Source organism: Meriones unguiculatus, chromosome 3 (assembly GCF_030254825.1).
Source record: "Meriones unguiculatus strain TT.TT164.6M chromosome 3, Bangor_MerUng_6.1, whole genome shotgun sequence".
Classification (NCBI taxonomy): Eukaryota; Metazoa; Chordata; class Mammalia; order Rodentia; family Muridae; genus Meriones; species Meriones unguiculatus.
Window position 1 is genome coordinate 56,222,089 of NC_083351.1, and position 15,148 is coordinate 56,237,236.

Genomic DNA, 15,148 nt, shown 5'->3' on the forward strand with positions numbered 1-15,148 from the left:
TAGGATTCCTCAGGGTGTGCCGCAGACACTGCGTGTTTAGGGAGTTTCCTGTCAGTATTCCCCGCCCCCCCCCCAGAAAAAAAAAAGCACAGGTCATATGACAACACCAGTTGCTGCATGCCCCAGGAGTAGATGAGAATATGGATTGAAAGGCATCTTTAAGTACCAGCCCCAGCTCTACTCCTTGCTGGTTATGTGTGCTAGTCCCTCTTCTGTGCCTCACTTTCTTCATCTATACAACGGGGATAACCAGTGTTTACTTCAAGAAATACACTAAAGGGGAAGAAGAATACACATCAGAGGATGAGGGAACCCCATCACCACAGCCTGGAAAGCAGGGTGTGTGTGAGCTTTGGTGGTAGAGCAGCAGTCTCTGAAACGTCAGACTAGTAAATCAAAGAAAACATGAGACCACCTGTGAAGCAGTTTCTAAAGACAAAGTCACATTCAGCCATGCACCCCTGTCAGATTTTGCCCATGTAACCAATTAATGTAAATTTGGAGCTTGGCTGGTTGCTTAAATTAACATGCAACTAACTACACGGCATGACCCCAGTTTTAGGCTTTGCTGTCCCTCAGAGCTGCCTCTTCGTTCACAGGGGTTGACTGTTTAATGAGTGAATGTTGAGTGTTTGTGTATTATAAGTGAGCATCCACCAGAAAGTGGTGTGCTGTGTATTCACCAGCGCAGTGAAGAGATGCCATTTAGAGAGAGATACAGGACAGGAAGGAGCTGTCAGAGCACAAGGCAGAGGTGGGCAGTTTTACGTCTGTAAATGTAAGCCCTTCGTTCACCAAAACCTCCATGGACCAAGCTTAAAAGTAAATGCCAAGCCAGGATAAAACTGTAGAGGTAGACATAAAAACAGAAGGGAGGGAAGGGGTCTCTATAGGATGGAGAAGAAGCACTCACAAAAGCATCACACAGCACACCAGGAAGTTCTCCGGGGTCATTCAGAATCAGGAGCCAATAGTGTCTTCCTCACAATCGAACAACATTTAAAACAAACAGTGCTGCTGGGCGTGGAGGCACATACCTGGAATCCCAGCACTTGGGAGGCTGAGGCAGGATGATCACAAGCTCAGGTCTAGCCTGGAATATATAAAAAGTCCCTGTCTGAGAGTACTGTGACTGAAGGCAATAAACAGCTAAGGTCAAGCTTGGAAGGGGTTCTGAAGAGGGATGGTCATGGCTGCTCTTGTCCTATGGAAAATGTTGTACGCCTGTGCTAGTCGGTGTCTTTGTCACTGTGACAGCCTCCTGAGGTGAAAAGCTTAGAGGAGGAAAGGCTTCTTACGAGTTGTGAACTTAGCAGTTTCCGTCTCAGGCCCTTTGCCCCATTGCTGTGGTCTGTGGGGATGTGTAGCAGGAAAGGGGCGCTCACCGCATGGAGCCCAGAAGAGGAGGCAGGAGAAAGGCAGCCCCTAGGAGCCATTCTGCTGCCTCCACCTACTGTCCACTCACTGTAAAGCACACGTCATGCATCAACCCACTGATCAGGTCAGGGATCTCCTGGTCCCAGCAGCTCTTGGTAACTGGCTCCATCAGCTGGGGAACCGGGGCTTCCACACCTGAGCTTTGGGGGTGGGAAGATCCCACATCTACTCAGTTGCCTTTTAAATAACATTCGAATCTTAGGAACCAAAGTCTAACAGCATCTGTAGCCTCTCATGTCATGGCAGGCCTCACCTGTGTGTGCTGATAAATGATCGGAGGACCAGACACATATCTTGTTTGTGATACCCGCTTCTGTTGACTGTTGTACAGTTTTCTTTGACCCCCCCCTTTTTTTTACATTGTAGCTGAACATTTTGAGAAAAACTTAATGGCCTAACAGTAATGAGCAATTCAGCACATTATGATGTGTCTGTAAGATGAAACATTTTTACAATTGCTAAAAATACAATTGAAAAATTTAAATAACTGCAAAGTGTTTTAGACAGCTATATAAGCAAATCATAAAATAGAAAAAAAAAAAGCCTGTGCAGTATGACTATTACAGGTAGAGAACTCACTGACTTACAGCGTCTCACATGTAACTGGATGATATCCGAGTTGGTAGAATGGAAACCACTTCTTGTACTGTTTTTCTAGAATGAATACAATTCAGCCAGTAAATAGTGTGTCATCCCACTACTGGAAATGTACTGGATTGTGAGTTTGAGGCTAGCCAGTGCTACAGAGTAAGACCATATCTCAAAACAGCAAACACAGAGTTGATTTTCAGAGTTTGATATGTTTCCGTTTCCAAGTTTATACCAGTCTAACCTGCTCCTGGCATAGAGGCCCGATTTCCGTTCTCATTGTGACTATGGGGACGGTGAGGAGCTGGCTTGGGACATTTACTTATTTAGCAGTGCTGGGGCTTGGTTGTTTGGTTGGTTGGTTGGTTGGCTGGTTGGTTGGTGCATAAGCATACGCTCTACTGCTGAGCTACACCCTAGCCCTGAGGTTTGGTATTTAATATCTCAGAATTCTTTGGCTGGTTTCTAGCTTCCCGAGCTACACTGGAAAGTCCCGAAAGGACAGCGGGTACTTGCCAGGGAAGGTTATAGTCACAGATCTCTTTAAATGGTGAAATAAAAGCAAAAGCTTCCCGGAGTCATCCAAAACCCACCACCACCACCACCACCCCCCTTTCAGGGCCTGTTCTAGAAAGCAGTGGAGAGGCCAGATCCAAAAGGCGGACCTGCCTGCCGGCGCCGGGCCCCAACACCAGCAGCGTCAGCGTGTGGAGCATCCTGCGCAACAACATTGGCAAAGACCTGTCCAAGGTGGCCATGCCGGTGGAGCTCAACGAGCCCCTCAACACGCTGCAGCGGCTCTGCGAGGAGCTGGAGTACAGCGAGCTTCTGGACAAGGCTGCGCGCACCCCCAGTCCCCTGGAGAGGATGGTAAGCCCCACCCCCGCCGCTGCCGGCCTCCCCCACTGGTCTCCCGTCTCCCAAGCTTTGGAGCCCGGAGCCCAGACCCCAAGTCCTCGTTTCCATTGCTCCACACAGAGATGGCCATTTCTCAGAGGCTATCCAGGCCTCCCCTGCCTGGCTGTCCGCAGTCAAGTCATCAGAAACTGCGGTAGGGAAGCAAGGGGCTCCCTTCCTGCTGCCCGAGCGCTTGCTCGTTCTCCAGAAGTTTCCATCTGATGGTTCTGATAGGCCTGGCTGGAAAACAAGGCTTTAGGCTATCTGTGTTTATTTTTACTACCCTGGGTGGACAGAATTTAATTTCTTGAGCTGCTTCCCTCATTCAGAGTAAATTTCCCTTGGGAAGGTTTATTGTTTATTGCTGGAATTATCCCATTTGTTCCTACGTTTTTGGAAAACATTATTCTGAGAAGGTGATTTTACACCATTATACCAAAAATTTTCCTTTCTCTCTCTACACTCCCCCCCGCCCCCAACACACACACAGTTCCCTGGGAGAGAGGGTACAGATCCCTTGGAACTCTACACAGCCTGCAGTTCTCAACCCCTCCCAGGACCCTCCTCACTGCCGTGTTTTGGAAAAGAAAGGGGAACCTCGGCTCCTGGCAGAAGGAGATATCCTGTTGCCATTCTGCCTGATCTCTGGGGTCTTCATCAAAGACATTTTCTCTCTTGATACTAATGATCATAAATGCCAAAAACCACAAGTTGTGATTTTGCCCTTTTTGTTAAATTTCCCCAGAGAGTGTCTGCTGAAGACAGGAGGCAGGAAGCTTCTAAGGCAGGTGGTAAAAGTCGGCGTTTATGGCAGCTTGCCTCAAAGAAGATGATTCACTTTGAACATGAAAACAGTCTTGAGTGTGTCTCACTCCCGTGGCAATGTAGAACCTTTAAGATATTCAGCAGTTGATGGCTGTGCTTGACCTGGAACAGAAGTCTGGGGAAAGCACAGCGGTGCACCTGTATCCCCATCACCGTGGAAGCTGAGGCAGGGGGATCGGTGTTAGTCTGGGGCTGACGGATCCCTGTTCTTGATCTTGGACAGAAGTTGGAGCTGAGCATGTAACTGCAGTACTAGGGAAGCTGAGACAGGAGAATTGAGGCAACTGCCAACCAACATGAGCTATAATATCAGATTTTATTTTGTCTAGCAAAACGAAAGAAGAATAAGAAAGTTTTGAGGCAAGACTAAGTGGCCTGAGCACAACCAAAGGGCCAAAGCCACAGCCCAGACAGTTCCTTTCCTCCTTTGGCGTCACCACGTTCTCCTGTGTAGGTCTTTTGTGTCACCAAAAGGAAGATTTTGTTCTGCCTGCTGCTCCTTACTTCCCAGCATCATGGATAACATTAGGTTTTTATTTTGTTTTATCTTGAGGGTTTTTTTTTCCTTCAAGATTTAGTAATGTATTTTTGCATGTGTGTGCTTTAATGAGCTTAAATGTTCCACGTTGTGTAGGAGGCCTCAGAGGCCAGAGAGGATGTCAGGTCCCCTGAACTGGAGGTTGTGACCACCATGTGGGTGCCGGGAACTATGACCTGGTCCCCTGCAGGAGCAGTAAGTGCTCTTATAGCAAGTGGCTCTCCTGGGCCACCTCTCCCGCCCTGTATTTTATTTACATTTTAAGGGAGACTCAAGGGAAGTGTGAGCTTACTGTTTGGCGGGTCAAAAACGGAGGAGGCAGAGCGAAGGAACCAGGTGTGGGAGTTTCAGGAATGCTGAAGGGATCGGGAGATGGCGTGGTTAGTAATGTGTTTGCCACGTGTGTTTGCGGAGGACATGAGTGTGATCCCCGGCACCTGTGTAAAGGCCGGTGGAGGGGGAACCCTTAGCCCAGGCAGGACAAGCGGATGCCTGGAGCTTGCTGGCCAGATACTACAGGCAAACTAGTGAGCTCCATGTTCAGTGATGGAACCTGTCTCAAAAAAACCTGATGGGGAGCAACTGAGGAAGACACCTATGTTGATCTCTCACCTGCACATGCGTGCTTACATGCATCCACACGACACACATTCACACACAGAATCCCCCTTACACACACACACACACACACACACACACACACACACACACACAGCCATTGATAGGTGAGACTTGCAGAGTGTAGCAGACCTCATAGGATGTTGGGAGAAGAATGTTGAGACTGTTACTAGCCAGTATTAAAAACAATTTCTCTGTTATTACTTTTGTGTAACTTTGTGGGGGGGGGCCAACAAAATACATACAAGAGTCTGTTTCCTGTGGTGCTCTGGAAAAGGAGCTGAAGAACATGCTGGGATCCTCATGGGGAAGGTCGGGAAAGGATTTTGCTAATCCCAGGTGCACATATAGTTTATCCTTCCTCCCCCACCCCTTCCCCTCTCCCTCCTCCTCTCTCCCCTGCTTTCTTCTTCCTCCTCTTCCTCCCTCCTCCTCCATCCCCCTTCTCCTCTCTCTTCCCTCCTCCTCTTCCCCTTTCCTACCTTCTTTCTCCTCCCCTGTCCCCTCCTTCCTCATCCTCTTCCACCCTTTTCTCTCATCTTCTCACACGTCCTCCTCCCTCCTCCCCTCATATTCTCCTCCTCTCTCTCCCTCTCTCTCTCCCTCTCCCTTCCTGCTCCTCCTTCGCCTCTGTTTTCCTCCAGAAAGGCACAGCTTCAAATTGCCTTTACTCTATGGTTTCTCAGAGTGCAACAATGGCTCGCACGGTTCCTTTGGCCAGTGTGAGTTTGAAGTTTTCGGGTTTCTACTGCATCACCCGGGGACTAGTTGAGTATACTGTGCGTATTTGAGTTTGGGGGATTTGTCTCCTCTTGCGCCATCTACCCTGATACCCCGATGTTGGGATTATGGCTCTGCCTGGCTGCACATAGGGGATTCAGCGTTGACATGCTGTTGGATGAATTTCATCACCTCACTCAGATCTTGCCTTCCAGGTTTCAGACACCGAAATAAGTGGACAGTTCAAACTGGTAGATTCGTCTCTGGGCCCAAATGAACATTATTTAAACCTGCAATTGAAAATGTAAAACCAAGTTGGTTGAATTGTCTTTAAACCAGAGACCGGTTCTTGTCTTTCTGAAATAGAGGTGTTTTGTTTTTTTTTTTTCTTAAACTTTTTAATGACAAATTTCTTGGTGACACAGAAGTAGTAAACCAGGCCCTTGTTTCTGCTCCCAGGTATACGTGGCCGCCTTCGCCATCTCTGCATACGCATCCAGCTACTTCCGGGCGGGCAGCAAGCCGTTCAACCCGGTCCTTGGAGAAACGTACGAGTGCATCCGACAGGACAAGGGTTTCCAGTTTTTTGCCGAGCAGGTGATGTGCACCCTTTGTGTGTGTTGAGAGGGCTGCCATGCCTGCTGTTAAACGTGCTTCTGAAATATTTATCTCCCCTCCCCCTTCACTGGCTTCAAAAGGACGGAGATAATGGCAGGCTTGGCAGCATAAAGCCAGCATCCGTTTCTCTCCCCATGGAGGCCCAGCCGCCACCCACGCCACACAGGCCTCCGTAATGCTGAGCACCTGCCTGGTTATGTGCGGCAGCAGCAGCAGCAGCACCACCACCACCACCACCTTTGTTCTCTTTCAGATTGTCAGCACGAGGATGTGCCGAGGCCACAAAACCTTGGCCAAGAGTGTGATTTAGAGGTTGAAAGTGTGCCCAGACATTTGACACTGCCATTCTGGAGCCTGACTGGCCCTCAGTGTGGCCGTTGCCACATCAGTGCAGTGGTTTAGATGTTTACCCAAAAGGAGTCACTCAAGTTTGCATTTGTTATTCAGAGCAACAAGTTATGAGTCTTGTTTTTTTTTTTTTCTTCTTTTAATGTTTACTTTGCCTGGTACTATTGCAGAAACCCAGACCTGGCAGTGGTATGGGATGCCTGCTGGAGCAGACAGGAGTCCCTGTCCTGGTCTAACAGATAAACGTGTTGCCCTTATGTGGCCTGAGGTCCGTTAGATGCTGCCACACGAGTTAGCATGGAAGGTCCTGGAGCCAAGCAGCTGACTGCAGGGGTGCCTTCTGCTTCCTGCAGGCTCTAGAACTCAGGCAGGGTACTGAGCTCCTCTGAGCTTCACTTTCTTCTTTAAAGTGGAGCTGATGGCCATCGTGACTGTCCTGTGGACAGAGAGAAGGTCTGGGAAATGTGAGTGTTCTGCGAGAGCCCTGTCCTCTGTCCTTGTTGCTCCGTGAGGGCTCAGCATGCATTGGGGGGCAAATACCCCATGTGTTTGCCCATGGGGAACACTCCCTCTGCTGAAATAGAAAGCATACCTGTAGAAAGGCGAGGAGTACCCTTTCTCACCTCCCAGAAGGCTAGCCATCATTACTGTGATATAATTCTCTCCCAAGTCCCAGAAAACTGAGGATAAAGAGGGGGTGTGAGTTGCTAAAATAGTCTTTTCCTTCTGGTTATTTTTGTCAGTGAATTTGCATTATAGGGCTGGGAGAGAAGGTGCGGTGAACTTGGAGTTTTCTTTTCTTTTCTGGCCCCCACCCTTCTGTCTTTCTTTTTCCTTGAGATATGATCTGACTACATATGCATTCTGGCCTGAGACACACACAGCTCTTGCCCCAGTCTCTTGAATAAAGGGATGACAGGTTCACAGCCACCACGCCCAAATCCCAAGAAACTGATGAGTATGAGGCTTGTCTTAATGTGTTATAGGCTGGAGTCCTGCTGTTCAAAGGCCTCAGACAGGAGGATTGAGAGTCCAAAGTCAAAGTCATGGCCACATAGACAGTTCTGGGCCAGCTTGGGCTGCCTAGTGAGACTCTTATCTCAAAAAAGACAACACAAAAACCAGACCCAGAACAATTCCATTCCCTGGAATTGTTCCAAAGGCAAGTGAATCTACAAAACCCCAAAGCATATTGCCAGTGGCTTCCCAGGTCAAAATAAGGTAAATCTTGCTTAGTACAGGGGAGTTGAGGGCTAAGCCAGTAGTTAAGGGATGCAGTAGCCCATCTGGTTCAGATTCAGCTGGGTTATTTAAATGCTGAACTTAAAATGGAATGAGAATAAATGAAAACATGATTTGGTTACCATGGTGTTATATGAACTCTTATGGAAAAAAAAAAAAAAAAAAAGAAGAGCCAAAAATAGCCCCAAACTATAGCTGACAATCAGGGCAGGATGAAGAGACTATAAGGGAGAAGGGCATGAGCTGTGGAAAGGTGAATGGCCACTTTTGGAGCCCTGGAGGGGTGGCGCTGGTCATGGGATCTGCCAGGAGAGGAGAACCAGGGCCCAAGGGGCAAGCGCTCACGTACCCAGAGAGATCACCAAACACTCTCAGTGCATATACCTTAGTCTTTAGTTGTATGAGCTGGATCCCAAGACGGAGAACAAAGAAGGCTGGCCACTGTCTGCAGCATAGGAAGGGCCCTCCGTTTGCTCAGTCTGCGCTCTTGCATAAGGAACTTCAGCCCTTGGAGCCTCGGCTGTGTCTTCATCCAGCGGGAATGGCAGTGTGTGGCTCGTGGATGCTGTGACAACCATCTTTCTCCATGTTGTTGCTCACGGAAAAGGCATGCTTACATGTTGCAGGAAGTGTCTTTGTGGTCAGAAACCATTTCTTGTCCTCATTATCCTTAATACAGTCGAGTGTTTTGCATAGTGCCTTTTGCCTCTAAAATGTGTGGTCACGCTTGATCTTCAGATTGCCCAATGTGGCAGGCCCCCCAAGGGTTGGCCACAGGCAAGGGAGACAGTGGCCTGGAGGAGCAAGGCTTCCAGTATCTGCAGTGATGCTAAACAACAGACCCCGTTTCCCTCACGTCCTTTCCCTACCACTCTTCTGGGGGCATTTTAGACCCTGTTTCCCTCATGTCCTTTTTCTACCACTCCTCTGGGGTCATTTTTAAAGTTTAGTTATTAGGCTCAGAGCTACCGGAATTGTTGATCATGGAAGTAAAAAATATCCTTCGTCTGTATTGTTCTGGGTATGGGACCATGAAAAACACCACTCTCACCTCAAAAGGAATCAAGACTAAACAGTTAGCAAAGACTCAGCATTTTTTTTTTGCTGCCTCCCCACGTGCATAGAGAGGCTTTGGCTGCAAAGGTTAAGTATCAACTGTGATGAGCCCTTTCTACAGGCATTCAAAAGAGAAAGCCCTAGGACCAGATTTTTCAGATTGCCACTATCTCCTAGTGTTCAGAGCTGAAGAACAGACATTAGCAGCCTCGTTAGGAGGGTATCATAAGGATCCAGCATGATACGATGAGGCACAGAACAAGGTAGGAGCAGTGAGGGTGAGGAAAAGTAGTCAGCTTCTGTCTATTTTGATGTTTCAACAGGTACACTATGACCTTTTTTTAATTGAGTATTTGGAGATCTCACATCATGGGCCCTGACTGCATTCACCTCCCAGTCTTCCCATGTCTACACCCTCCCCTGTGACATCCCCTCCTCCCCCAAAAAAAGAAGAAGAAAGTGAGGGGACTAAAAAACAACAACAACAACAAAAAAAAAACAAGTCCATTTTGTGTTGTTCATACACTTGCTGGAGCATGATCAGATTCCCAGTGGTCCTGCCCCTCACCCGCAGTCACGGTTCTCCTCAGCTGATGGCTTCCGGTCTGGCTGTAGGCAGAAGAAGATTTTCTTTTTCTCTAAGTAGTCACGAAAAGGCACAGTAATGATGTGATGTGGCCTTAAGAGGCACCGGAGCCATCTTTGGATGTAGACCTTGCTGGGTGCACAGAGAGAGAGAGAGAGAGAGAGAGAGAGAGAGAAAGAGCATGGGGTCTGGGACAAGAGGCCGCACAGCAGTTGGGGAGTAGCGGGCAGCAGGTTCTGTGTTGAAAGCCCGTTTCCTAGTTTGTTAAATAGGGTTAGTGAAGACGCGAAGCTACTGGCCACCACGAGATGACGCGGTATAAAGGTACCTGCCTGCCGTACTGATGTTACCAGTTCGCTTCCTGTGATACACACACACACGCGCACACACACACACACACACACACACACATGCAGGACTACGCCGACGCCTGCAAGTTCTCTTCCGACCTCCGAATGCTAACTCACAATAAACAAGCAAACAAATGTAAAAGAAATTAAAAAAAAACAACAAAACATCGTTTGGACTCATCTGAGGGCAGTTGGCTGACCGCCATTATGTTAATCTGCTATCCCAGTTTTAAAAGATCATACCTGAATTCTTATAAAATGTGTGCACACTTCCTAATACCACAGGGTCCCCTCTAGTTCCTTGGGGCAGGATGCTTCTCCCTGTATAGAGAGGTATCTTCCAAAGGCCTTCTGTATGAACAACATGCTTGCCCCTGTTTTATCGGATTTTAAGTTATTATAGAGCAGGCACCAGGTGTTTGCCTACCATAGTTGGCTTTGATGTTTGTAGTTGGCGATTTTCACGAACGGACCAAGTTCTTGATGATGGCCGTATTGCGCCCTCCCACATCCCACGGCTCCTTTCCCACTCCCTAGCGGGACACGTCGGGCAGGTCGAGAACTGGGGTCGGACGAGGGCTGTTGTCTTCCAGTTGTATGCAGTCTCAAGGTTTAAAAGTCGCCTGCACCATTTTGAGAGCTCTCTCACGGGAGGAAGGAGGATGACGGCACACTTTGTGATGCGAGCTGTTGGACTTTCAACACGAACAACAGAGAGCAGTTGCCTTGATTATAGGAGTGGGGTTCTTGAGCCAGGGAAAATTCCGCTCTAAAACTGCAAGGAAAAGTGGCCAAAATTTGTGGCGTCACAGGGCACATGGGGAACTAAGACGCAAGAAACAGCAGCGGGGTTCCACCTCCTACTTCCCGTAGCTGGGATTTCAGTTCATTGAGTAACCCGAAGGTGTGGATGCTATTTTCGTCACTGTCTGTTTTCCTGGCTCTCCAGTCTGTCAGTTAGGGCTGGGGCAGGATGCCGGGGGATCCTTCAGTCCTGCAGCTAGCTCTCCATATATGGCAAAGCAAGCTCCTCAGCACACGTGGACTTGCCACGCCTCCTCCATCTCCTTACACACCTGCTCATGACTGGTAGAGCTCAGTACTGAGTGGTCGATGCCATGTTTGGCTCCTTAGCACTTAGTTCTGAAGTCTGTAAGGCACAGAGGCACACTGGGATTTACTGGGGTTTGGTTAGCTCTTTGAAAGCTGTGGCTTGGGAAACTTGATCTAATCTGGTTTGAGCCTCCATGTTGTTTGTAGGAAAGACCTCGGGTAGATAAACAGAAAAAGACCGCTGTTAACAGCAACTGTTAGAGAAATTTCTGGAAGCACCTGGCCATCATGACTGGGTTTTTTGGTTTGGTTGGTTGGTTGGTTGGTTGGTTGATTGGTTTTATAAGAACTGATTTGGTGCAGTTCTGAGTGCTAACTGAGATAAAGAAGAGAGGACTCACAGCCACCATTTTGTGTTTAGCTTCTTAATTGATGGATAAAACAAGCTATGGTGCTCCCCAGTGCCAGTCTCTGTGATGAAGATCATCCCTTCTTGGATGTAATTACGTGTGTGTGTGTGTGTGTGTGTGTGTGTGTGTGTGTGTGTGTGATGATAAACAGATTTTCTTTTCGAATGTGTGTGTGTTCTTGTGTGTGTGTCCGTGTGTGTTTGTGTGTTGGCAGGTGCACATGTGGAAGCCGGAAGAAACCCTCCCGCTGTTCTTCGGGTGCCATCTACCATGCTTTCGTTGTTTTTCTGAGGCCTGCTACTCATTGATTAGGTTAGCCTGGCTGACCAGTGAGCCCCAAGGATCTCTGTCTCCGCCCCTAGTGCTGGGATTACAGATGCCTCTCAGATCCCTGTACTTACACCGCTGTCGCTTCACGGACTGAGCCATCTCCACAGTCCCAACACACACACACATACACACACACACACAAACACACGCCCCAAACAATTGGTAAATTTTCTTCATGGCCCTGCCTAGCTCTGCTCTCCAGAGACAGAATTAGCTCCAGACAGAAGTAGCTCAGGGGCCAGTGCTACAGCTCAGAGGGTCAGGGCACTGGCTGCTCCATCTCTAGAAGTAGAAGGCAAGAACTGCCTCCCACAAACTGTTCTCACATTTGCACACATGAGCCAGGACACATGAGCACACACACACACACAATAAATTAATAAGTAAATGTTTTGTTTTTTAAAAAAGAACTGTCTTGAATTGTCCTCATCAGTGACTTAAGAGTCTGGAATTCATGACTCAGTTTTCTGAGCCACAGGGGGACATGTTTTTGTGTTACGTAGAAGTAGCACCCCTAAACAGTGACTTGACAGCTTAGAATTTTCATAGCATGTCAGACACAGGATGGCTTGGGGGAAGTGCAGTTCCCTGACGTCCCTTTTTTTTTTTTTTTTTTACTGTTCAAATCGTGCCTTTGTCCTGACTCAACACTGCGGCGTGGTCCGTGCTCCCAGGAAAGCTTCTGGAGGCTTCCCTTCCCAGCTTCCTCCCCACCAGACCCCTCAGGACACGCTTGTTCAAGCGAAGACGCTGCCCCTTGCTCAGTCAAGGGAAAAGGAGCGGCTTTGCTGGCCCAGCAAATCCTGTACTCAGACTCTGTGTTTTGCTTCCCTCAGGTCAGCCACCACCCACCTATCTCCGCCTGCCATGCTGAGTCTGCGAACTTCGTTTTCTGGCAAGGTAATCTGCTGATCTTTCTGACCCCCGCACTCAGAGCGCTGAAGATTTTGTTTTCTCCAGGGATTGTTAAGTGCTTGGCAAGGTCAAGCGTGGTCAGGAGACTTGCCCTTCCTAGAGAACAGTGATTGACACCACGAATTCATTAGCAGCACATTATTTACTTGATTATTAATGGATGCTAAGAATTCAGGAGATCAATTTGATTTTTACCTCAATTGGAAAAAGATAATTTTGCCTCTTAATTAACCTATTCATTTTTCCTTCTTTACCCGAGTCACCATGGCTGTTCTCAGAGCGGTTCCTCCATCTCACTCTGTAACTTCCTGGAATGGGTTACTTCCTGCCGGAGTTGCAGCATCCCCTGCTGTGGTGTAGACAGCAAATGGATCTCTTGCTTTTTAAAAATGTAAATTTTGTTTCCAAAATTACATTTGACACCTCTGACTTCTATTCCTCTTTGTTTTTATGAATATTTTTAACCCACTGAACTTCTTCCATTTATTTTAGTGTCTGTGTGCGCGTGCACACGGACACACCTGTGGGGCCTTCCCCTCCTGTCATGTGACTCCAAAGGATGGACCTCCAGACCTTGGGCTTGGTGGCAAGCACCTTTTCCTGCTGAGCCATCTCGCTGGCCCCGTGGGGCGTTTTTGTTTTGTTTTGTTTTTAGTGTTGTCTGTTTGGAGGTTTTCGCCTGTGTTTCCTGTGGTGGTTGTCACCCTGAGTTGTCTGGCTTTTGTCTGGCTTTGTTCCTGCCATTCCTGGGAATATGACACAAAGGTTTGGGAAGGCCAGCACTTCCACCGCTGAGATGTACTCTCGGCCCTTCTTTACATTTGGGGGTGGTTCTGATATTGATCTTACCAAAACTTGCATTTGGAGATAGGGGAGGTGGAAAGTTGTTCTAAAAATAATGCTTCAGGTTTTTCCTAAGTGAGTTAGTTTTGTTAAATTTTCTTTTATTCAAAGGGTTGGAGTACAGAAAGAGAAATTGAGTATCCGGGTTTTCAAGAAGTTGGACACATTTCATGCGTGTGTGTGTGTGTGTGTGTGTGTGTGTGTGTGTGTGGTTTTGATTGTTGGAGACAAAGGCTCATGTAGTTCACTATATAAACTTCTCAGACTAGGCTCACTTGGCACTGGTTATCCTCCCAGCTTCCCCTCCCGGATGCCGGGCTCACAGGCAAACATGACCACATCTGGTTTTTGCAGTGCCGAGGACCGAACTTTGGACCTTGTGCGTGCTCTGCAGTCACCAGCTGAATCACATCTCCAGTTCCTAATCAACTTTAAAAACATTTTCTTTACTACACTGCCATTTGCTTCCCGTGTTGCCTGTCTGCACACGTATGTGTGCACATATCTTTGTGAGAGTTGAAGAGCACACTGTAACACTTCCCACGCTCCTTCTCCATCGGCGCGTACTCCGTCTGGAGGCGCTCAGGATGACTAGTTGAAAGTTAAAAGTCAAGTGTTTTGTTTTCTTCCCCTTTAATCTTTGCTGCTGAAGCTTAGTATTAAACATTGAAGCTTCAGCTGAGATTTCTCTGCTTTTCACTAAAACCCTCTGGAAACGTTTCTCGTAAGGCTCCTAAGCTCCTGCCTGATACAGCTCATTGGCCTCGTGGGTGCTTCTCTGTTTTCCTGTCTTCACTTTTGTTTTCAACCAGAGAGCCTTCTCAAAGTCGTCCCTGAAGGCTCTGTGTTACACACATTCCTGGACGATTCTACCTGCCTCTGCAGTATAGAATCCTTGAACCCTCCTCTTTCCTTTTCAAATTTCTCTGCCTTTTAACTGGGTTGCTTAGATCATTTACATTTGTTGTAACTAAATATGGAGGTGATTTAAGTGTGCCTTGTTTTGATTTGTCAAATCTGTTTCTTGTTCACCTTTTTTCTCTTTTTTACGCCTTTTGAATTAGTTGAGTACTGTCTCTATGTCCATTTTATCTCTTTTGTTTGACTAGCTCTATAGCTCTTTGTTTCCTGCCTTAGTTGTTACTTCAAGGTTCATATTAAGTATCTTCAGGGTGTTATAGTCTGCCATCAACTGGCATTATTATATACTAGTTTCGATGTAGTAAGAAACAACAAAGTAAGCCTGACCTTGGTGAGATTTTGTGTGTGATACAAATTTAGCAATGCATTCTTATCCCGGCTCAGATTCTCCCTTTTTCAGTTTTCATACCAATTTTACTGAGAAATATTCACATACTATATTGTTACCCACTGAAAGCATATAACCTTGTGATTTGGGGTTTTTTTTGGTTTTTTTTTTTTTTTTGAGGGGCGGGGGCAGTTCAAGACAGGATTTCTCTGTGTAGTCCTTCCTGGCCATTCTGGACTAGCTTTGTAGACCAGGCTGGCCTCGAACTCACAGAGACACACACCTGCCTCTGCCTCGAAGAGTGGTAGGATTACAAGCATGCACTATTGCACCCACCGTGTTTTTTTTTTTTTTTTTAATCAGCACAATTAATTTTAAAATAGTTTCATCACTCCAAAACAGCTTCTGTAGCAAATACACTCTCTCAGGTTCCTTTAAATTCACCATCTGCAGTATTTCATAAAGGGCCTCTCACCTCTCTCCTGGACCCCAGCTATGCATCTCCTAACCTCCCTGCTTCTGCCC

At 47.4% G+C, this 15,148-nt stretch overlaps 1 protein-coding gene across 10 annotated transcripts in view; it reads left to right on the top strand.

Moving 5' to 3' along the window:
• The window catches only part of Osbpl3 (oxysterol binding protein like 3), a 165,373-nt gene that overhangs the window by 133,733 nt on the left and 16,492 nt on the right, over positions 1–15,148 (top strand). For all 10 annotated transcript variants that reach the window (XM_060380014.1, XM_021631085.2, XM_021631093.2 and 7 more), the window contains 3 exons: positions 2,645–2,895; positions 6,083–6,220; positions 12,453–12,516. In XM_060380014.1, the coding sequence (XP_060235997.1) occupies positions 2,645–2,895; positions 6,083–6,220; positions 12,453–12,516 (453 nt within the window). The remainder of the gene's footprint in view (positions 1–2,644; positions 2,896–6,082; positions 6,221–12,452; positions 12,517–15,148) is intronic.